Raw genomic sequence first — 23,369 nt, 5'->3', positions numbered from 1 at the left:
GTCATTTTTTCCTATGAGGATTATTTAAACCGGTGGAGGCTGTATTACGCTCTTCAGTTGTTAGAGGCCGTATTACGATCTTTAGTTGTTAGAGGGCGTATTACGCTCTTCAGTTGTAGGCAACTGCTGTCCACCAGTGTAATAGTGCATTGTCTCTGTTTACTAATGGAGCGATACACCTGGAGTGAGTATACTGATGCGGTTGGTGCGTACTACGTAGCGCACCACAACGGACGAGCCGCACAGCGGATTGATCAACAACAAGCGCGGTTCTTCGTTAATGCGTGAATCGGTGTTGTTGGGGACTGTTTAATTGGGCCGTATCTGCTACCTAGGCCATTAAATGGCAGGCACTATTACAATTCTCTCGCCAGAGCATTTACAGACTTGCTGGAAGATGTCCCGCTCCCTACAAGACAACGCATGTGGTTCCGACATGACGGGTTGGCCAGCGCATTTCAGTCACCGTGTGCGTCGATTCCTGAACCGAAGGTTCCCAAAAACGTGGACTGGCAAAGGTGGTCCTGTACCGTGACCTGCTCGATCCACAGGTATGTCCGCTCTGGACTTTTTTGTGTGGGTAGAGATGCGCAACCTTGTTTACACAACTCCTGTTGCATCAGAAGAGGATCTGGTAGCCCGGATAGTAGCAGCAGCAGGAACAATTCAAGATACTCCTGCGGTTTTTGCCCGTGTCAGACAGAACATGATCCGACGGTGTAAATTTTGTTTACATGTCAATGAAGGCATTTTTGAAAATCTACTGTAATTCAAATTGGGTTGTGTTAATGTGTTGCCTCTTGATCATAAAAAAATGGAAAAGTGTTTGTTGGTTTAATTAATTTGCCGCCAGAGAAATATTCCTCTACCGGTTTAAATACACCTCATCGGAAAAAATGACGTTCGGGAAAAATATTTGTTCTGATGTCCCCTGCAAACCCAAAAAAATGGTTCAAATGTCTCTGAGCACTATGGGACTTAACATCTGAGGTCATCAGTCCCCTAGAACTTAGAACTACTTAAACCTGACTAACCTAAGGACATCACACACATCCAAGTCAGAGGCAGGATTCGAACCTACGACCGTAGCGGTCGCGCGGTTCCAGACTGAAGCGCCTAGAACCGCTCGGCCACAACGGCCGGCCCTACAAACTCCCAGAGTTTGTCGGTTTAAATACTTTTCACCCTGTATGTAGTCTAAGTGTTGGCATGTCTATTGTTCGCTTATTGCCCGTGGAAGATAGAATGTGTTCCTGGAACCTTCCTCCACACTTATGAATGAAGGTGTGTGTCTCGGATTCACGCGATTTAAGTTCGTGGGATAAGTTCAGTGTCCAGTTAAGTAATATGCTGCGTGATGAGTGAAGTTAGTTTCCGCGTAGCCGTGGTGTTAACGCCTGACTGTTGGCCACAGATGCCGGCCGGCCGCTGCTCGTCGCTGCAGACGAGATCTCCGGCGCCCCCGCGGCACGCCTGCTCGCCCCCGGCCTCGCCGCCTCCCCCGCTCACGCAGGCGCGGCCGCCGCCTCCGGACACGCCGGCGCCCCCGCCCCCCGGGGGCAGTGGGTGCTCGCGGCTGTGTCCCATCCCGGAGGGCTGGCCCGTGGGAGTGCCGCGTCCCATCTGGCCGCCGAAGCACCTGGATGCGCTGTACGCCGCGCTGGCCAAGCACACTGAGCACGAGCCCGCCGCCGCCGTCGCAGCCGCTGGCGCCGTCACGGCGCGGGACCACGCCAGCGACACCGCCTCCTCGTCCGCCAGCAGCGGCTTCGGCGATGACCACCCGCCTTGTCTCTCCACCAGGTACCTCACCCTCTCACCTACCACACTATACAGGGTGTTACAAAAAGGTACGGCCAAACTTTCAGGAAACATTCCTCACACACAAGTAAAGAAAAGATGTTATGTGGACATGTGTCCGGAAACGCATAATTTCCATGTTATTGCTCATTTTAGTTTCGTCAGTATGTACTGATTCACCGCCAGTTGGCCCAATTGAAGGAAGGTAATGTTGACTTCGGTGCTTGTGTTGACATGCGGCTCATTGCTCTACAGTACTAGCATCAAGCACATCAGTACGTAGCATCAACAGGTTAGTGTTCATCACGAACGTGGTTTTGCAGTCAGTGCAATGTTTACAAATGCGGAGTTGGCAGATGCCCATTTGATGTATGGATTAGCACGGGGCAATAGCCGTGGCGCGGTACGTTTGTATCGAGACAGATTTCCAGAACGAAGGTGTCCCGACAGGAAGAAGTTCGAAGCAATTGATCGGCGTCTTAGGGAACACGTAACATTCCAGCCTATGACTCGCGACTGGGGAAGACCTAGAACGACGAGGACCCTGCAATGGACGAGGCAATTCTTCGTGCAGTTGACGATAACCCTGATGTCAGCGTCAGAGAAGTTGCTGCTGTACAAGGTAACGTTGACCACGTCACTGTATGGAGAGTGCTACGGCAGAACCAGTTGTTTCCGTACCATGTATAGCGTGTGCAGGCACTATCAGTAGCTGATTGGCCTCCACGGGCGACACTTCTGAGAATGGTTCATCCAACAATGTGTCAATCCTCATTTCAGTGCAAATGTTCTCTTTACGGATGGGACTTCATTCCAACGTGATCAAATTGTAAATTTTCACAATCAACATGTGTGGGCTGACGAGAATCCGCACGCAATTGTGCAATCACGTCATCAACACAGATTTTCTGTGAACGTTTGGCCAGGCATTGTTGGTGATGTCTTGATTGGGCCCCATGTTCTTCCACCTACGCTCAATGGAGCACGTTATCATGATTTCATACGGGATACTCTACCTGTGCTGCTAGAACATGTGCCTTTACAAGCACGATGGAGCTCCTGCACATATCAGCCGAAGTGTTCGTACGCTTCTCAACAACAGATTCGCCCGATGGATTGGTAGAGGCGGACCAATTCCCTGGCCTCCACGCTCTCCTGACCTCAACCCTCTTGACTTTCATTTATGGCGGCATTTGAAAGCTCTTGTCTACGCAACCCCGGTACCAAATGTAGAGACTCTTCGTGCTCGTATTGTGGACAGCTGTGATACAATACGCCATTCTCCAGGGCTGCATCAGCACATCAGGGATTCCATGCGACGGAGGGTGGATGCATGTATCCTCGCTAACGGAGGACAATTTGAACATTTCCTGTAACAAAGAGTTTGAAGTCACGCTGGTACGTTCTGTTGCCGTGCGTTTCCATTCCATGATTAATGTGATTTGAAGAGAAGTAATAAAATCAGCTCTAACATGGAAAGTAAGCGTTTCCGGACACATGTCCACACAACATATTTTCTTTCTTTGTGTGTGAGGAATGTTTCCTGACAGTTTGGCCGTATCTTTTTGTAACACCCTGTATACAGGGTGGCCTATTGATCGTGACCGGGCCAAATATCTCACGAAATAAGGGACAAACGAAAAAACTACAACGAACGAAACTTGTCTAGCTTGAAGGGGGAAACGAGATGGATCTATGGTTGGTCCGCTAGATGGCGCTGCCATAGGTCAAATAGATATCAACTGCGTTTTTTTTAATAGGAACCTCCATTTTTATTAGATATTCGTGTAGTACGTAAAGAAATATGAATGTTTCGAACGGCTGAAAATAGAGTAAGAGACGAAGTGTGGGACGTACACGCCTCATCACGGAACGTGGGAGTCGGAGATTTGGTCACACTGTAAATAATGATAAGCGGCGGTCTCTGGTAGATCTGAGACCTGCCTACAGTGTAAAATGCTGGTGCAGGTGTGTTTCAGAGCATACCGTCCAGTGTATGCATTGTTAAGCAGAGGGTTCCACAGCTGACAGCTTTTACGTATTCTCATGTTGACCCAACGACATCTCGAACTACGACTGAAGTGGTGACGGTATCATCGAGATTGAGGCCGTGGATCAAAAAAAGAGTGTCACTTTCTCGGATGAATATACGTCATTGTTACACCAGGTTGATGGCGTGTCCGAATAGGCCATCAGTCATGCGAACGGGGCCGGCCGGAGTGGCCGTGCGGTTCTAGGCGCTACAGACTGGAACCGAGCGACTGCTACGGTCGCAGGTTCGAATCCTGCCTCGGGCATGGATGTGTGTGATGACCTTAGGTTAGTTAGGTTTAATTAGTTCTAAGTTCTATGCGAGTGATGACCTCAGAAGTTAAGTCGCATAGTGCTCAGAGCCATGCGAACGGGTGCTCCAAACTAGCTTCGCGCCACAGGCGCATTCCGGTGGGGATAGTATTAGTTAATGGGGATATTCACCGGGGTTTCCATGGGCATTTGATAGGAATAGAAGGCACCATTACAGCTTTTCACTACGTGAACATAACTGCAGAGCATATCCAACCCAGCACACTTGGTGTCACCCTCACGACGATGGCATTTCTGTGTCACAAGGCCAGATCGTAGCACGGTGCTTAGAGGATCATGACAGCGATGTTGATTCGCCAGACCTGAGCCCGATGAAACACATCTGGGACAATGTCGGGCGCCAGTTTCTCGTGCACAAATCAACGACCTGTAATTTAAAGACGATTCTTTTGAAAAGAAAAATCTTGTAGTCCTATGCGTAAGTTAAAATAGACCTCGAGTTTCTACCTCAAATCATGTAGCAGATATACGGAGGGGTCCAAAAAATGTGTCCACTGTTGAAAAGTCCATAACTTGCAAACTAATTGACGGAGTCGTCTCATCTTTGGTGAAAGTGTAGCTTATAGTCCAACTTAAAGCTATCACTATAGGTGTTCGAAATGGTCACCATTAACATCCACACACAAACGATGCCGCCGAACTGCAGAACGAAATACTAACTGCGACATGTTCAGTGGGATATTTGCACATGAAAGTACGATGGATTCTCGAAGTTCATCCAATGTGCGTGGCTTTTGTCGATAAACGACGTTCTTTGGTGTTCCCCACAGGTAAAAGTCCAGAGGAGTTATGTCTGGGGAAAGAGGTGGATACTCCACAGCACCTCTACGGCCTATCCATCTTCTTGGTATATTTTCGTCGAGATATACCATAAAACGATTTTGGTAGTGGGCTGGGGCACCATCTTGTTGAAAGTACACTCATCCGTCTTCATAAAAGTCTCGGATGGCAGGTAAAATTGATGTCTGAAGCTTCTGAAGGTACGTCTCACCGGTAACTATGCCGTCAAAGAAGAATGGCCCAATCAAGCCCCGGCAAGACAACCCACACCACACATCTGGTAAATTCACGGGTTTTCTACATGGACGTTCGGATTTTCGGCGGCGCAGTAGATGCAATTGTGGCGATTTACTGTGCACTGAGTTTGAACTGTGCCTCATCATACCACACAGTCATCTCTGCAAACTCTTCATCGTTGCGCACCATGTTAGTAAACCACTCGCAGTACTCCATTCTACGATCTGGGTCGTCCTCGTTCATTGCGTGTAGCAATCGTGGGATGTAGCACTTCCACTTTGCTGTCTTCAAAATTCGCCGAACACTTGAGCGACTCACTCCAGTTTCACGGGCACACTGTCTCATAGACTTCTGTGTTGAGCGAGTGAAATGTTGTAACACACGACGGGAGTTGTCTGGACTTGTTACTGTTACAGGTCGTCCAGCTCTTTCTTTGTGTATATCTTTAACACAGCCTACGGCTTCAAATTTGTCTCGAATGCGACGAATCGTTAAACGTGTCGGTGGCTCTGTTTGATACTCATTTCGCCATTGCCGTTGAACCTTATTAATGTTTTCGTACTTCAAAACTGACTTCCTTCCATCGAATGTAAGCCTTGCGCCAGCCATGTTTACACGAGTAACTAGATGCAACTAAGAACAAAACACTGACTATCTGGCGCCTGTCATCTGACAGAACAAAACAGCGCAATACAACGCTTGTGTGGCGATTGCCGGAACTACAACCTATTATACTACCAAAGATGAGACAACTCCGTTAATTAGTTTGCTAGTTATGGACTTTTAAACAGTGGATGCAGTTTTTTGGAACCCTCTGTACATTACGAAATTGTATTAATCTTTATGAAACAAGGAAAAAAAAACATTGAAACCTTCCCGTCTCCTCTGTATCTCTTTTTTTTCTTACGCAACTTTCCCTTCTACAATAACCTATGAAACCTTTCCTTTGGATTTATATCTATTGCTTAATAATAACAAATGAAATCTTCCCTTTGAAATTTATTCTCTTTCTCAATCTTCGCATACAAATTTAATTGCTGCTTGTTAAAAGCGATTTTCTGATTATTTCGACGAAACATAGAATGTGTCGTCGTCGTGGCCCTCAGTCGTTATCTGCAATAACTCAAAACTGTTCCTTACCTTTTTTACTGTTACTGGATCGCCATCTGACTGCTACATCGAACTGCGACATGAATATACTTACTATGTTTTACTACACTCTATTAACTGCTGATGGGCTGTCATAAGAAGTGGCTGTATTTATTACCAAAGCCGACGTTATTCTTTAATAGCAAAGCTGACATTATTCTATAATTAATTTGACTGCAGTTACGTAATTCACAGTTACACTTTTCTTGACAACAATAAAATTTTTGCAAAGTTTTACGTTGATGGTTTTTGGGATAGATTATAATCAGTAATTGCAACATTGCTGGCAAAAATTAATTATATTCTGAATGAAATGATTTTACAAACGTTCAAATGGGACTTACTTTTTACAATAATCTTACATCTAGCAACGCGCAAACATACCTTCAGTAGCCTTTAGTTTCTCAAAGAAAATAGTTCCATAATGTTAGTTCCTCTTATGATAATAGTTAACTGATGTCTCTGTACATCCGTTTATAATCTCTAGTAAATCATAGCTGGTGGCTGGCAGGCACACTGCTCCTCTCAACGTCTCGCTTCAGACCTGCTACCAACTCGCTTCACATCTCGCTTACTACTGACTTCCTACGAACGCTCAAGTGCGGTCTCTCCTGCCAACAATGCTGTCTGGTGCAGACAGTCCCTGCTACCATTACAAAATGTATCATTGCGCGGTCATTCCCGCTCTTTTCTTAAAATGTATCCATACGCGATCTCTCCCGCCCTTTTTAAAATATCAATTTGCGGTCTCTCTTGCCAACAATACTTTGGTGCAGACATTCCCTGCTACCACAATTATTTCCAGCATGACAAATATTAGTCATTCCTACTTAATTCTGTTAATAAAATACAAACATCTTTCATAAATTGTGCTTTGACAATAGACAATAGAAATATACACGTCTTACAACGTATACAGTAGTTTTGCGAAGAGGGTTCGATGTGGCAACTTTAGCAAAAATATTTTGTAATGTTGCTTATAATCCGTCTTGATTGCATGAAATGTTTATTCACATGACCGGTTTCGGTTCCTCTAGAACCATCTTCAGATATGCAATTTCGGTTCCAGGAATAATCCGTGTGTGGACGGCTTACTCCTGTAACCGAAATTGCAGATCTGAAGATGGTTCTAGAGGAACCGAAACCGGTCATGTGAATAAACATTTTATGCGCTCAAAACGGATTATAAGTCACATTATAAAACCACTGATTGCGGTTATCCCATCAGACATTATATCTGGTTTTTGGAAAAAAAAAGATTTTTGATAGCGATTTCTGCAACAGGCTGGTGTGTGGAGAACGCTGTTCGGCGAAGTCGATGTCGTCGTCGCGGGAGAAGCTGCTGTCGGCGCGCCCGGACGCCGGTGCTGGCGTCGGCGTCGGGGGCGTGTGCAGGCCGCAGCCCGCGGCGCCGCTCGGCAAGAGGCCCGGCGTCGCGACGGCGGGGGCGGCGGCGGCGGCGGCGGTGGCCGCGAGTGGACACTGGCCCGGCGTTACGCCTGGCGACGTCTGCCTGCAGTCCAAGGACGGCGTCCTCTGGGTGAGTGTCTCGCAACAAACAACACGGGCGGCCCGCTACCAATAACGTCCAATTAGGACAGCAGTATAGCACATTAAGTGAAAGGGTATCTGGTAATGCACTCCACGGAGTGAAACATGTTTACATGTATACTCTGCCAACCACTGTGGCGCTGATATGGTTGATACTGGTGTACACCGTCCCATTCGTTATGCGTCAAAATCTCTCTTATCGCATTTCCAGCAATCTCTGAGCGAGTTGTCGGTGTAAACCGGGAGCAGTAGTGGAGTGGTAAGACACTGGACTCCTGTTGGGGACGACGGCGATTCAGATTTATGTTTTCCGTGATTTCCCGAAATCGCTTAAGGGGGGTAGGACGTCAAACGGGCCCATTTGGAACAGGGGAGGCACCACAGGACATTTTAATTTTCACTGTCTACACTTTTAAAAATAAATTCATAAAACTTTGCAGAATGACCAGAAAGGATTCAGGATTTACATTTATAGTGGTGGAAGTTCAAAAATATAAGAAAATAATTTATTTTTTTGACATTTGTATTTCACCTTTTTTTCACTTACCATTGGCTGCATTTGTTGCTATAGCTACACTTTTCTTCATAAGTAAGGGAGATTCGTCTATGTATTTTGCACAACCATACTTACAGGTGTATGAAACTCTAAATTTTCCAAATCTATTAAAAACTGTGGTAAAAATTGAGATAATTAACTATAAAATTAGAATTTTTTCTGAACATGTAGTTTAAAATATAACAGCACACTCATTTTTTCATAAATTAAATAATTTCTAGAGTTTCATACACCTGCGAGTATGGTTTGTATGCTGTGCAAAGTTCATCGAAGAATCTCCCTTACGTATGAAGAAACGTGTACCTATAGCAAGCAACAAACGCAGCCAATAGAAGTGAAAAAAATGATGAACTTTCACATGAAAATTTTTTTTTTTTTTTTGAACTTCCACTGCTGTGATTGTGAATCCTTAATCCTTCCTAGTCATGCTGATAAAGTTTTATGAATTTATTCTTAAAAGTATAGACAGTGGAAATTAAAATGTCCTGTGGTGCCTCTCCTGCTCCAAGACGGCCCGTTTGACGTCCTACCCCCCTTAAGGCTAATGCCGTGATGGGTCTCGGCCGATTTCATTCCCTGTCCTTCCTCTGTCCGATATTGTGCTCAAACTCTAATCACTCTGTCGTCGACAGGTCATTACTTATCTTCCCATTCAATGCAAGCAATATCCGTTTCTTAAATTTAGCAAATCGGCGTTGCATTTCTCCCAAAGATTCCCATTTGAGTTCTCAGAGCATTTGTAATGTTCCTTTGTTTGAGGTATTTTGATACAGGTAATACACAACTTGACAACTGCTAAGGAATAACGGACACTTGCTAACAACCCCCAAATGTTAGTTAGCAAGTGTCAGTTATTCCTTATCAACTGTCAAGTACAGCGAACAGTTGCTACGGAACACCCAATCTAAGTTAGTAGTAGGAAATGGCAGGACGCGTTAGCTGCAGCGAAGCCTGTCCACGAACGCTCTGTAAGCATTCGGCAGTTCAGGCAGTACGGTGTTTGAGAAAGGTGGCTGTGGAACCGTCTAGTACGCGCTCAGTGTGGTATAGCGACATGTCTGCAAGACATAATTTGAGTGCTTACGAACATAGACGAGCAGTTGGGCGGCTCAAAGCCAGTCAAAGTGTCACTACTGTGGCTACAGTAATGTGTGTGCCTAAGGCGATTAAAAAATGGCCACTGAAGGTGGAAATGCTACGTGAAAACATAGGCGAACAACCACACCGCAACAGGATCGATACGTAGTCCTACACGCGAGAACGTACAATCACACCGAGGCAGATTGGTTCAGACATTGCAACTGTTAGCATTTCGCGGCGATTTAATCAGGCCGGTTTGTTTGCTCGGAAGCCTGTTAAATGCATACCACTTCAACTTCACCATAGTCTGCACTGTGGAAAATGATTCTGGCCATAAGAGTGAGAGGGAAAGGGGGGGGGATGGGAGGGGGGGGGGGAGAAGGAACACGTTACGCACCTCAGAATGTTACTGAACGCCACTGTGATACCGTTACAGCTCAGTGGTATTGCAGGGAGATTATTCTGGATCATGTTCGTCTGTTTAGCGGTGCGGTAGGTCTCGTCTTTCTGTTTATGGACGGCAATGTCCGCCCACACAGGACAGCTGCGGTATCGGACACACTAGAAAGTGAAGAAATTGAACTTATGGAATTTCCTGCGTACTCTTCGGGCCTAAACCCTAAAGAGCATGTCTGGGATGCTCTTAGCAGACGTGTTTCTCAACGAACGTCCCTTTCCGGAACAGTGTAAGAACTGGAAACCGCCTTCAGAGTGGAGAGGGGCAATATCCTCCAATCTCCTCAGCAGTTTGTTAGCGAGCATGAATAACAGTTGCAAAAATGTGCGTTAGTCGCCAAGGACGGCTTATTCCTTACTAACAGTCCAATATCGATCTTTACATAGGGAGACCAGCCTGTGTCAAACATGAACGTCATTTACATCTATTATCCTTCTTTCCCAAGTAGTGAAATCTGTACCATTTTTCGTTATAAATGAACCACTGCAACTTTATTATGTATGTACCTTGTTTCATGGCGTCCATCATTGCCTGTGATTATTCTTGTCCATCAGAATCTCTGTTCCTTAGCAATTGTCAAGCAGGGTATATCTTCCAAAGAGCTATAAAGACCTGTCAAGCGCTTGTAGTTCCATCGATGTCTACTGTCTGGTTCTTTCTCTTCGTTTGGTTATTTCTTCAGTCTATTTACATTTCAAGAGAACTACCGTCCTATAAACAAAGAGAAGATTCTAGGTACTTCATTTTCATTTCATTACGATGGTCCTGCGACAGTACTTATGTGTTGGGCCTGATGCTGTATTATTAAAGCAGCTGCCTGCAAACCGAGAGGTCGCGGGATCGGATCCTGGTCGGACCACGGAAATTTTCAGTCAGCTTTTAGTCCACCCTTCACCTTCCAACGTTGTGAAGAGTACTCAGGCGCAACACGTGGTTCGTATTCCATATAAAACTGCAGATCCCCTCTCCCGGTTGGATAACTAGTTTACATCAGGGACACAACACTCGCCGAAGGAGTGTCCAATTGTGAGACTAGCACCCGGCCATTGACCCACACGAAATTATTATTATTATTATTAGCATTAGCATTAGCATTCACCTGTAAGCAACAGCGTCATCAGCGAACAATTAATACTGCTGACTGTATCTGATAAGTAGCTTGCTCATACTTTAATGTCTGTTGAATATCTGCCATTCTGTATTAGTTACTGTGTTATACTAGTCACAGTTTGTGCTAGCCGATCAGATACACCTCTCAAAAATATGAATCTTCTTTCGGGGCTCTGACAGTGAAGCGTACCATTTAAGGTGTTGATCTAAAGTAGAAGAAATTGGGTCTGAAACATGCCTGTTCCGTTCACCAAGTGCACCTGGAGTCAAACATAAGGCTTTCATGAGGTAGTCTGCTTGCAATATACACATTTGCCACATAGCCAAATAGTGTCAGGCAACAGCTATGTCAAAAATACGTGGGAAAAAGATTAACAGTATTTTACAACAATTTATTTAGCTGGAGTGTGAAGATTGAGCTTAAAACTAAATTAAACTCCGTCCGAAGAGGCCTTGGAAGGCCCAGCGGAACCGACCGGCCGCCGTGTCAACCTCAGACCATAGGCGTCACTGGATGCGGATATGGAGGGGCATGTGGTTAGCTCATAAATGGCTCTGAGCACCATGAGACTTAACATCTGAGGTCATCAGTCCCCTAGAACTTCCAACTACTTAAACCTAACTAACCTAAGGGACATGAAAGGAGTCGAGGGACATGAAAGGGAAGCAGTGGTTGAGAAGGGAATGAGACTGGGTTGTAGCCTCTCCCCGATGTTATTCAATCTGTATATTGAGCAAGCAGTAAAGGAAACAAAAGAAAAATTCAGAGTAGGTATTAAAATCCATGGAGAAGAAATAAAAACTTTGAGGTTCGCCGATGATATTGTAATTCTGTCAACGACAGCAAAGGACTTGGAAGAGCATTTGAACGGAATGGACAGTGTCTTGAAAGGAGGATATAAGATGAACACCAACAAAAGCAAAACGAGGATAATGGAATGTAGTCGAATTAAGTTGGGTGATGCTGAGGGAATTTGATTAGGAAATGAGACACTTAAAGCAGTAAAGGAGTTTTGCTATTTGGGGAGCAAAATAACTGATGATGGTCGAAGTAGAGAGGATATAAAATGTAGACTGGTAATGGCAAGGAAAGCGTTTCTGAAGAAGAGAAATTTGTTAACATCGAGTATAGATTTAAGTGTCAGGAAGTCGTTTCTGAAAGTATTTGTATGGAGTGTAGCCATGTATGGAGGTGAAACATGGACGATAAATAGTTTAAATAAGAAGAGAATAGAAGCTTTCAAAATGTGGTGCTACAGAAGAATGCTGAAGATTAGATGGGCAGATCACATAACTAATGAGGAGGTACTGAATAGTGTTGGGGAGAAGAGGAGTTTGTGGCACAACTTGACTAGAAGAAGGGATCGGTTTATAGGACATGTTCTGAGGCATCAAGGGATCACAAATTTAGCATTGGAGGGCAGCTTGGAGGGTAAAAATCGTAGAGGGAGACCAAGAGATGAATACACCAGGCAGATTCAGAAGGATGTAGGTTGCAGTAGGTACTGGGAGATGAAGAAGCTTGCACAGGATAGAGTAGCATGGAGAGCTGCATCAAACCAGTCTCGGGACTGAGGACCACAACAACAACAACCTAAGGACAGCACACACATCCATGCCCGAGGCAGGATTCGAACTTGCGACCGTAGCGGTTGCGCAGTTCCAGACTGAAGCGCCTAGAACAGCTCGGCCACAACGGCCGGCAAGTGGTTAGCACACCGCTCTCCCGGCAACGCGAGACGTGCATGAGACCGGGACCGCTACTTCTCAATCAAGTAGATCCTCAGTTTGCGTCACAAGGGCTGAGTGCACCCCGCTTGCCAACAGCGCTCGGCAGACCGTATGGTCACCCATCCAAGTGCTAGCCCCAGCCCCACAGTGCTTAACTTCGGTGATCTGACGGGAACCGGTGTTACCACTGCGGCAAGGCCGTTGGCTAAGATCGAGCTTATGTGTGCTCAAACTTTGGCATAGTCCTAAATCCAGCGAACAATAACTAAGATCACTTGTATAATGCCCCGTTTGGGTATTATTAGCGATGTAGATGAGACCTGAGACACTCGTCGCGAACCTGTACTAATACTGTCTCGAGGCACTGCCTGCTGAGTAGAGCGGTACGCCTGTCAACATTCATGTTTAGCGGATGCACCTCCACTTGGGAATTATTTGTGAGACGTAAGACGGCTGCGTAACTTAGTCCGTATGGTTGGCGTCCTTTCTGTAGTCGGACCATAGGAATGTTGCGCCTGAGAAGTAGGCAGGTGGCACCCTCCTAGGCAGGCCGTGTCCCGCCCTGCCAAACGCCTTCCACTAGGAGTGGACGCGGTATCTACTGTGAGACTGGTTTACTAGTACGGGTAGAGCCTCTCGGGCGTCCTTTACGCGTTGCAGTATCAATCACTCGCCCCTCGAGCTGACACCCGGCCTCGTGCACGTCCAGAGGAAGACAGGAGAGCGTGATGTGGAGCAGCCGAGAAGTGGAGCGCCTGTGCGTCCTCGGCAGTGACTGACGGCGCACGATTCGGCGGGTAGACCGATGTGGCCGAAGAAGGCCGGCCGTGACGTGGGGGCGACTCTCTGTCCGCGCCTCCCGGATCTCCGAGCGCCGCAGTCACTGGGGGCAGCCTCCGTCCCACCTCATCGGCCGGAGTGGGCGCGCGTGTCCGGTATGCAGCGGGCGCCTTGCAACACCTACTGTTCACAGCCCACAGTGGGACCGAGGTGACGAAGCGACACCTTAGTGGTAAAAGAGTGCTTCAGTTGTAAGACAGCACCTGTTGTCACGCAGTCGCCTGCCCAGAACACGCACTGTAGTGTAATGTGAATTACATCCACTGTTGAAAAGTCCATAACTTGCAAACTAACTGACGGAGTCGTCTCATTTTTCGTGAAAGTGTAGCTTAAAGTCCAACTTAAAGATATCACTGTAGGTGTTCGAAATGGTCACCATTAACATCCTCACACAAACGATGCCGCGGAACTGCAGCACGACCTACTGACAGCAACGTGTTCAGTTGGATATTTGCACATGAATGTACGTTGGATTCTCGAAGTTCATCCAATGTGTGTGGCTTTTGTTGACAAAAGACGTCCTTTAGTGTTTCCCACAGGTAAAAGTCCAGAGGAGTTAGGCCTGGGGAACCTGGTGGTTAGCCGGCCGGGGTGGCCGAGCGGTTCTAGGTGCTACAGTCTGGAACCGCGCGACCGCTACGGTCAAAGGTTCGAATCCTGCCACGGGCATGGATGTGTGTGATGTCCTTAGGTTAGTTAGGTTTAAGTAGTTCTAAGTTCTAGGGGACTGATGACCACAGCAGCTAAGTCCCATAATGCTCAGAGCCGTTTGAACCATTTTTGAACGTGGTAGATACTCCACAGCACCTCTACGGCCTATCCATCTTCCTGGTAGATTTTCGTCGAGATACGCCATAACACGATTTTGGTAGTGGGCTGGGGCACCATCTTGTTGAAAGTAAACTCTTCCGTCTCGGAAGGCAGGTAAAATGGATGTCTGAAACTTCTGAAGGTACAACTCAACGGTAACTGTGCTGTCAAAGAAGAATGGCCCAATCAAGCCCCGGCAAGACAACCCACACCACACATTTACTCCTGGCAAATTCACGGCTTTGTCTACATGGACGTTCGGATTTTCGGCGGCCTAGCAGATGCAATTGTGGTGATTTACTGTACCACTGAGTTTGAACTGTGCCTCATCAGACCACACAATTATCTCTGCAAACTCTTTGTCGTTGCGCACCATGTTAGTAAACTACTCGCAGTACTCTATTCTACGATCTGGGTCGTCCTCGTTCATTGCGTGTAGCAATCGTGGGATGTAGCACTTCCACTTTGCTGTCTTCAAAATTCGCCGAACACTTGAGCGACTCACTCCAGTTTCAGGGGCACGCTGTCTCATAGACTTCTGTGTTGAGCGAGTGAAATGTTGTAACACACGACATGAGTTAGCTGGACTTGTTACTGTTACAGGCCGTCCGGATCTTTCTTTGTGTACATCTTTAACACAGCCTACGGCATCAAATTTGTCTCGAATGCGACGAATCGTTAAACGTGTCGGTGGCTCTGTTTGATACTCATTTCGCCATTGCCGTTGAATCTTATTAATGTTTTCGTACTTCAAAACTGACTTCCTTCCGTCGAATGTAAGCCTTGCTCCAGCCATGTTTACTCGAGTAACTAGATGCAATTAAGAACAAAAAACTGACTATCTGGCGACTGTCATCTGACAGAACAAAACAGCGCAATACAACGCTTGCGTCGTGATTGCCGGACCTACAAATTATTACACTACCAAAGATGAGACAACTCCGTCAATTAGTTTGCCATTTATGTACTTTTAAACAGTGGATGCATTTTTGGACCCCTCTGTATATATATAAATATGGTATCTGTTCCTTCGGACATATAGCTGCATACAAGCGTTGATATACGTCAAAGGGGACAGTTGAAAATGTGTGCCCCGACCGGGACTCGAACCCAGTATCTCCTCCTTACACGGCAGACGCTCTCTACGTCTGAGCCACCAAGGACAGAGAGGATAGTGCAACTGCAGGGACATCTCTGGCACGTCTCCTGTGTGACCCACATTCCCAACTTACCGTCCCGCACTATATTCTTAGGGCCCCTGCCTATTACACTCATTAGTCGCGGCTTAACCGATTCCCGTAAGAATTCGGGCACTGTTTGTGCATCCGCACAGAAGATGGTAAATTGAAAATAGAGAGGATATAAAAGACAGACTGAAAAAAGCAAGAAAACAGTTTCTGAAACGGAGGAACTTGCAAACAGCGAATATACACTAAAGTGTTAAAGAAACTGGTATAAGCATGCTTACTCAAAAACAGACATATGTAAAGAGAATACGACACTGCGGTCGACAAAACCTATATAGATAACAAGTGTCTGGCGCAGTTTTTAAATCGGTTACTTCTGCCCCCCCCATGAACCATGGACCTTGCCGTTGGTGGGGAGGCTTGCGTGTCTCAGCGATACAGATAGCCGTACCGTAGGTGCAACCACAACGGAGGGGTATCTGTTGAGAGGCCAGACAAACGTGTGGTTCCTGAAGAGGGGCAGCAGCCTTTTCAGTAGTTGCAAGGGCAACAGTCTGGATGATTGGCTGATCTGGCCTTGTAACAATAACCAAAACGGCCTTGCTGTGCTGGTACTGCGAACGGCTGAAAGCAAGGGGAAACTACAGCCGTAATCTTTCCCGAGGGCATGCAGCTTTACTGTATGATTACATGATGATGGCGTCCTCTTGGGTAAAATATTCCGGAGGTAAAATAGTCCCCCATTCGGATCTCCGGGCGGGGACTACTCAAGAGAATGTCGTTATCAGGAGAAAGAAAACTGGCGTTCTACGGATCGGAGCGTGGAATGTCAGATCCCTTAATCGGGCAGGTAGGTTAGAAAATTTAAAAAGGGAAATGGATAGGTTGAAGTTAGATATAGTGGGAATTAGTGAAGTTCGGTGGCAGGAGGAACAAGACTTCTGGTCAGGTGACTACAGGGTTATAAACACAAAATCAAATAGGGGTAATGCAGGAGTAGGTTTAATAATGAATAGGAAAATAGGAATGCGGGTAAGCTACTACAAACAGCATAGTGAACGCATTATTGTGGCCAAGATAGATACGAAGCCCACACCTACTACAGTAGTACAAGTTTATATGCCAACTAGCTCTGCAGATGACGAAGAAATTGAAGGAATGTATGATGAAATAAAAGAAATTATTCAGATTGTGAAGGGAGACGAAAATTTAATAGTCATGGGTGACTGGAATTCGAGTGTAGGAAAAGGGAGAGAAGGAAACATAGTAGGTGAATATGGATTGGGGGACAGAAACGAAAGAGGAAGCCGCCTGGTAGAATTTTGCACAGAGCACAACATAATCATAACTAACACTTGGTTTAAGAATCATGAAAGAAGGTTGTATACATGGAAGAACCCTGGAGATACTAAAAGGTATCAGATAGATTATATAATGGTAAGACAGAGATTTAGGAACCAGGTTTTAAATTGTAAGACATTTCCAGGGGCAGATGTGGACTCTGACCACAATCTATTGGTTATGACCTGTAGATTAAAACTGAAGAAACTGCAAAAAGGTGGGAATTTAAGGAGATGGGACCTGGATAAACTGAAAGAACCAGAGGTTGTACAGAGATTCAGGGAGAGCATAAGGGAGCAATTGACAGGAATGGGGGAAATAAATACAGTAGAAGAAGAATGGGTAGCTTTGAGGGATGAAGTAGTGAAGGCAGCAGACGATCAAGTAGGTAAAAAGACGAGGGCTAGTAGAAATCCTTGGGTAACAGAAGAAATATTGAATTTAATTGATGAAAGGAGAAAATATAAAAATGCAGTAAGTGAAACAGGCAAAAAGGAATACAAACGTCTCAAAAATGAGATCGCCAGGAAGTGCAAAATGGCTAAGCAGGGATGGCTAGAGGACAAATGTAAGGATGTAGAGGCCTATCTCACTAGGGGTAAGATAGATACCGCCTACAGGAAAATTAAAGAGACCTTTGGAGATAAGAGAACGACTTGTATGAATATCAAGAGCTCAGATGGAAACCCAGTTCTAAGCAAAGAAGGGAAAGCAGAAAGGTGGAAGGAGTATATAGAGGGTCTATACAAGGGCGATGTACTTGAGGACAATATTATGGAAATGGAAGAGGATGTAGATGAAGATGAAATGGGAGATACGATACTGCGTGAAGAGTTTGACAGAGCACTGAAAGACCTGAGTCGAAACAAGGCCCCCGGAGGAGACAATATTCCATTGGAACTACTGACGGCCGTGGGAGAGCCAGTCCTGACAAAACTCTACCATCTGGTGAGCAAGATGTATGAAACAGGCGAAATACCCTCAGACTTCAAGAAGAATATAATAATTCCAATCCCGAAGAAAGCAGGTGTTGACAGATGTGAAAATTACCGAACTATCAGCTTAATAAGTCACAGCTGCAAAATACTAACACGAATTCTTTACAGACGAATGGAAAAACTAGTAGAAGCCAACCTCGGGGAAGATCAGTTTGGATTCCGTAGAAACACTGGAACACGTGAGGCAATACTGACCTTACGACTTATCTTAGAAGAAAGATTAAGGAAAGGCAAACCTACGTTTCTAGCATTTGTAGACTTAGAGAAAGCTTTTGACAATGTTGACTGGAATACTCTCTTTCAAATTCTAAAGGTGGCAGGGGTAAAATACAGGGAGCGAAAGGCTATTTACAATTTGTACAGAAACCAGATGGCAGTTATAAGAGTCGAGGGACATGAAAGGGAAGCAGTGGTTGGGAAGGGAGTAAGACAGGGTTGTAGCCTCTCCCCGATGTTGTTCAATCTGTATATTGAGCAAGCAGTAAAGGAAACAAAAGAAAAATTCGGGGTAGGTATTAAAATTCATGGAGAAGAAATAAAAACTTTGAGGTTCGCCGATGACATTGTAATTCTGTCAGAGACAGCAAAGGACTTGGAAGAGCAGTTGAATGGAATGGACAGTGTCTTGAAAGGAGGATATAAGATGAACATCAACAAAAGCAAAACAAGGATAATGGAATGTAGTCTAATTAAGTCGGGTGATGCTGAGGGAATTAGATTAGGAAATGAGGCACTGAAAGTAGTAAAGGAGTTTTGCTATTTGGGGAGCAAAATAACTGATGATGGTCGAAGTAGAGAGGATATAAAATGTAGGCTGGCAATGGCAAGGAAAGCGTTTCTGAAGAAGAGAAATTTGTTAACATCCAGTATTGATTTAAGTGTCAGGAAGTCATTTCTGAAAGTATTTGTATGGAGTGTAGCCATGTATGGAAGTGAAACATGGACGATAAATAGTTTGGACAAGAAGAGAATAGAAGCTTTCGAAATGTGGTGCTACAGAAGAATGTTGAAGATTAGATGGGTAGATCACATAACTAATGAGGAAGTATTGAATAGGATTGGGGAGAAGAGAAGTTTGTGGCACAACTTGACCAGAAGAAGGGATCGGTTGGTAGGACATGTTCTGAGGCATCAAGGGATCACCAATTTAGTATTGGAGGGCAGCGTGGAGGGTAAAAATCGTAGAGGGAGACCAAGAGATGAATACACTAAGCAGATTCAGAAGGATGTAGGTTGCAGTAGGTACTGGGAGATGAAAAAGCTTGCACAGGATAGAGTAGCATGGAGAGCTGCATCAAACCAGTCTCAGGACTGAAGACCACAACAACAACAACAACTTCTGCTGCAATTGTCGGTTATCACGAGTGAGCTTGAAGGCGATGTTGTAGTCGGCGAACGAGCGATGGGACACACCATCTTAAAGGTAGTGATGAATTGGAGATTTTCCCGTATGACCGTTTCGCGAGTGAACCGTGAATATAAGGAATCCGGTAAAACATCAAACCTCCGACATCGCTGCGGCAAAAGATCCTGCCAGAACAGGGCCAACGACGACTGAAGATAATCGTTCAGCGTTACAGAGGTGTAACCTTTCCGGAACTGCAGCAGGTTTCAATGCTGGACCATCACCCCACGCGTCCAGTGTCTCCAGAGACACTCTTCTGAGTTTAAACACTTCCGCTGGCCACCAGACTCCCCAGAAATGAACATTACTGAGCATATCTGGGATGCCCTGCAACGTGCTGTTCATAAGAGATCTCTACCCCCTCGTACTCTTACGGATTTATGGACAGCCCGGCGGGTTTCATGGTGTCATTTCCCTCCAGCATTACTTCAGACATTAGTCAAGTCCATGCCACGTCGTGTTGCGGCACTTCTGCGTGCTCACGGGCCCCTACACGATATTAGGCAGGTGTACCAGTTACTTTGGGTCTTAAGTGTAAATTTAGGTGCTAGAAAATCTTTGCTGAAAATACACTACTGACCATTAAAATTGCTACACCAAAAATAAATGCAGATGATAAACGGGTATTCATTGGAGAAATATATTACACTAGAACTGACATGTGATTACATTTTCACACAATTTGAGTGCATAGATCCTGAGAAATCAGTACCCAAAACATCCACCTCTGCCGTAATAACGGCCTTGATACGCCTGGACATTGAGTCAAACAGAGCTTAGATGGTGTGTACAGGTACAACTGCCCATGCAGCTTCAACACGATACCACAGTTCATCAAGCGTAGTGACTGGCGTATTGTGAGGAGCCAGTTGCTCGACTACCATTGACCAGACGTTTTCAATTGGTGAGAGATCTGGAGAATGTGCTGACCAGGGCAGCAGTCGAACATTTTGTGTATTCAGAAAGGCCCGTACAGGACCTGCAACATGCGCTCGTGAATTATCCTGCTGAAATGTAGGGTTTCGCAGGGATCGAATGAAGGGTAAAGCCACGGGTCGTAACACATCTGAAATGTAACGTCCACTGTTCAAAGTGCCGTCAATGCGAACAAGAGGTGACCGAGACGTGTAACCAATGGCACCCCATACCATCACGCCGGGTGATACGCCAGTATGGCGATGACGAATACACACTTCCAATGTGCTTTCACCACGATGTCGCCAAACACGGATGCGATCATCATGATGCTGTACACAGAACCTGGATTCATCCGAAAAAATGACGTTTTGCCATTCGTGCACCCAGGTTCGTCGTTGAGTACACCATCGCAAGCACTCCTGTCTGTGATGCAGCGTCAAGGGTAACCGCAGCCATGGTCTCCGAGCTGATAGTCCATGCTGCTGCAAACGTCGCGGAACTGTTCGTGCAGATGGTTATTGTCTTGCAAACGTCCCCATCTGTTGACTCAGGGATCGAGACGTGGCTGCACGATCCGTTACAGCCATGCGGATAAGATGCCTGTCATCTCGACTGCTAGGATCGAGTACGGCGTTCCGTATTACCCTCCTGAACCCACCGATTCCATGTGCTGCTAACAGTCATTGGATCTCGACCAACGCGAGCAGCAATGTCGCGATACGATAAACTGCAATCACGATAGGCTACAATCCGACCTTTATCAAAGTCGGAAACTTGATGGTACGCATTTCTCCTCCTTACACGAGGCATCACAACAACGTTTCACCAGGCAACGCCGGTCAACTGCTGTTTGTGTTAGAGAAATCGGTTGGAAACTTTCCACATGTCAGCATGTTGTAGGTGTCGCCACCGACGCCAACCTTGTGTGAATGGTCTGAAAAGCTAATCATTTGCATATCACAGCATCTTCTTCTTGTCGGTTAAGTTTCGCGTCTGTAGCACGTCATCTTCGTGGTGTAGCAATTTTAATGGCCAGTAGTGTATGTAGAGTGAAGCCTTCTACGAAAGCGAAATATGGAGAGTAAGCACTTCAGACTCGAGAAGAGATTTTGACGTATGGTGCTAGAGAAGAATGCTGAAGATTAGAAGGGTGGCTGGAGTAATTAATGAAGAGATACTGAACCGGACAGGGGAGAAAAGAAATTTGTGACAATAACTCATTAAAGGAACTGATCGGTTGACAGAACATGTCCTGAGGCATCAAGAAATAGCCATTTGGATAAGGGAGTGAAATTTGCGAAGTAAAATGTACAGCGAAGACCAACCTCGAATACAGCAAGTAGGTTCAAGTGGATATATGTTTCGGTAGCTATACAGAGATGAAGAGGCATGCACGGCATAGACTAGCGTGTAGAGCGGCATAAAACAAATCTTCTGATCGAAGACCACAACATAAATAGTTGTATCTATACTCAAATCACGTTGAAGGTAACAAGATTCCTGTTTACAACTTCATTCGCTCCTTTCTAATGAGAATACGCTGCTAACGTGTGTAAACGTCGTTATCTGCAGTCGTGAATTACATTATTGCTTTCCCTTTTTAATCGATTCCTAAGCACTTAAATGGAAAATTGTGGGAGAATTGATGAGAGTAATAGTGCACAGTGACGGAGAGAGGTCAGAGGGTAGGCGGTGTTGCGCCACGCCACATAACATCACGTCGCGCTCGCGGCGAGCATGCGGGTTTTGCGGGAGGTGTCCGGCCGCCGGCTGTGGGGCCGGCCTGGATCCGTAGCGCAGTGAAGCCGCGCCGTCTTGAGCGTTGTCTTGAGCCTACGTGGCCCCGTTCTGCGCGTTGCGCAACACGCGACCACGCCGCCAGGCGTTCGCAGCACGCAGCTCGCCTCGCACTCTCGATATATATGCTCTCCACGTCCCTCAGCTGTTTGACGCTGTTCCGGCCAGCTGTCGCACTGCAACGCAGCTCGTAAAGATACCTGGAGAACTAGATCCGTACTGAAAGGTTGGAGTGGGATTTAAGGTCAGGGTGGAACGTTCTCGAAGACATACACTGACGCCATTGCTGGATTTCTTGAATGTGTTGATTGAAATAAACCGTCTACTGGGTACAGAACATGGTCCGAGACTAAAGTAACACCTAAATACTCGGGGTAGCAGGAATAAGATTGGCTACAAACGTGACATCATATATGGAGTCTACAGCCGGCCGCTGTGGCCGCTTCAGTCCGGAAACGCGCTGCTGCTACGGTCGCAGGTTCGAATCCTGCCTCGGACATGGATGTGTGTGATGTCCTTAGCGTAGTTAGCTTTAAGTAGTTCTAAGTCCAGGGGACTGATGACCTCAGATGTTAAGTCCCATAGTGCTTAGAGCCATTTGAACCATTTTTTGGAGTCTACAATGCACGCGGTGTCATTAAATTCTGCTCACTTGGAAGCAACGTAACACACAGCGGACAAAGCAATGAGTACATAAGAAGCACACTTGCCTACAGAAAGAGAGTATTCCTCAACGTTACAGTCTGCTAGCATCAAATACAGATTTAGTCTGAGGGAGAAATTTCTGGCAATGTACAAGGTGACCCAAAGTCCGTTAACTTTTGAGTAGTCAATACTTCACGGAATAATGTAGGTAGAGGGGTAGAAATTGACAAAAATACTTGAAAACATACCGCCGTTTGAGTCTCGTACAGATTCCCGTATGGAGGACATAGTGATAGATATCGCTGGGTTTGTAAAGCAGCTGAATGGGTTGAAAATAAATAAATCGCCAGGTCCTGATGGGAATCCAATTCGGTTTTACAGAGAGTACTCTACTGCATTGGCTCCTTACTTAGCGAATCTCTTGCCCAACATAAAGTCCCGAGCGACTGGAAAAAAGTGCAGGTGACGCCTGTATATAAGAAGGGTAGAAGGATGGATCCTCAAAATTACAGACCAATATCCGTAACATCGGTTTGTTGCAGGATTTTCGTTCTCAGTTCGAATATAATGAATTTGCTTGAGACAGAGAAGTTGCTGTCCATGCATCAACACG

General features: G+C 45.8%; 1 protein-coding gene and 1 pseudogene across 1 annotated transcript in view; one reads left to right on the top strand and one right to left on the bottom strand.

Annotated features, from left to right (window-relative positions):
• The window catches only part of LOC126482070 (gametogenetin-like), a 406,404-nt gene that overhangs the window by 271,750 nt on the left and 111,285 nt on the right, over positions 1 to 23,369 (top strand). The window contains exons 5-7 of the mRNA XM_050106046.1: positions 1,415 to 1,803; positions 7,615 to 7,721; positions 7,764 to 7,870. Of these exons, the coding sequence (XP_049962003.1) occupies positions 1,415 to 1,803; positions 7,615 to 7,721; positions 7,764 to 7,870 (603 nt within the window). The remainder of the gene's footprint in view (positions 1 to 1,414; positions 1,804 to 7,614; positions 7,722 to 7,763; positions 7,871 to 23,369) is intronic.
• Positions 12,903 to 13,021, bottom strand: LOC126482620 (5S ribosomal RNA; annotated as a pseudogene).

This window comes from Schistocerca serialis, chromosome 5 (genome assembly GCF_023864345.2).
Source record: "Schistocerca serialis cubense isolate TAMUIC-IGC-003099 chromosome 5, iqSchSeri2.2, whole genome shotgun sequence".
NCBI lineage: Eukaryota > Metazoa > Arthropoda > Insecta > Orthoptera > Acrididae > Schistocerca > Schistocerca serialis.
The sequence above is the reverse complement of the archived record's forward strand: the minus strand, read 5'-3'. Positions and strand labels throughout refer to the sequence as shown.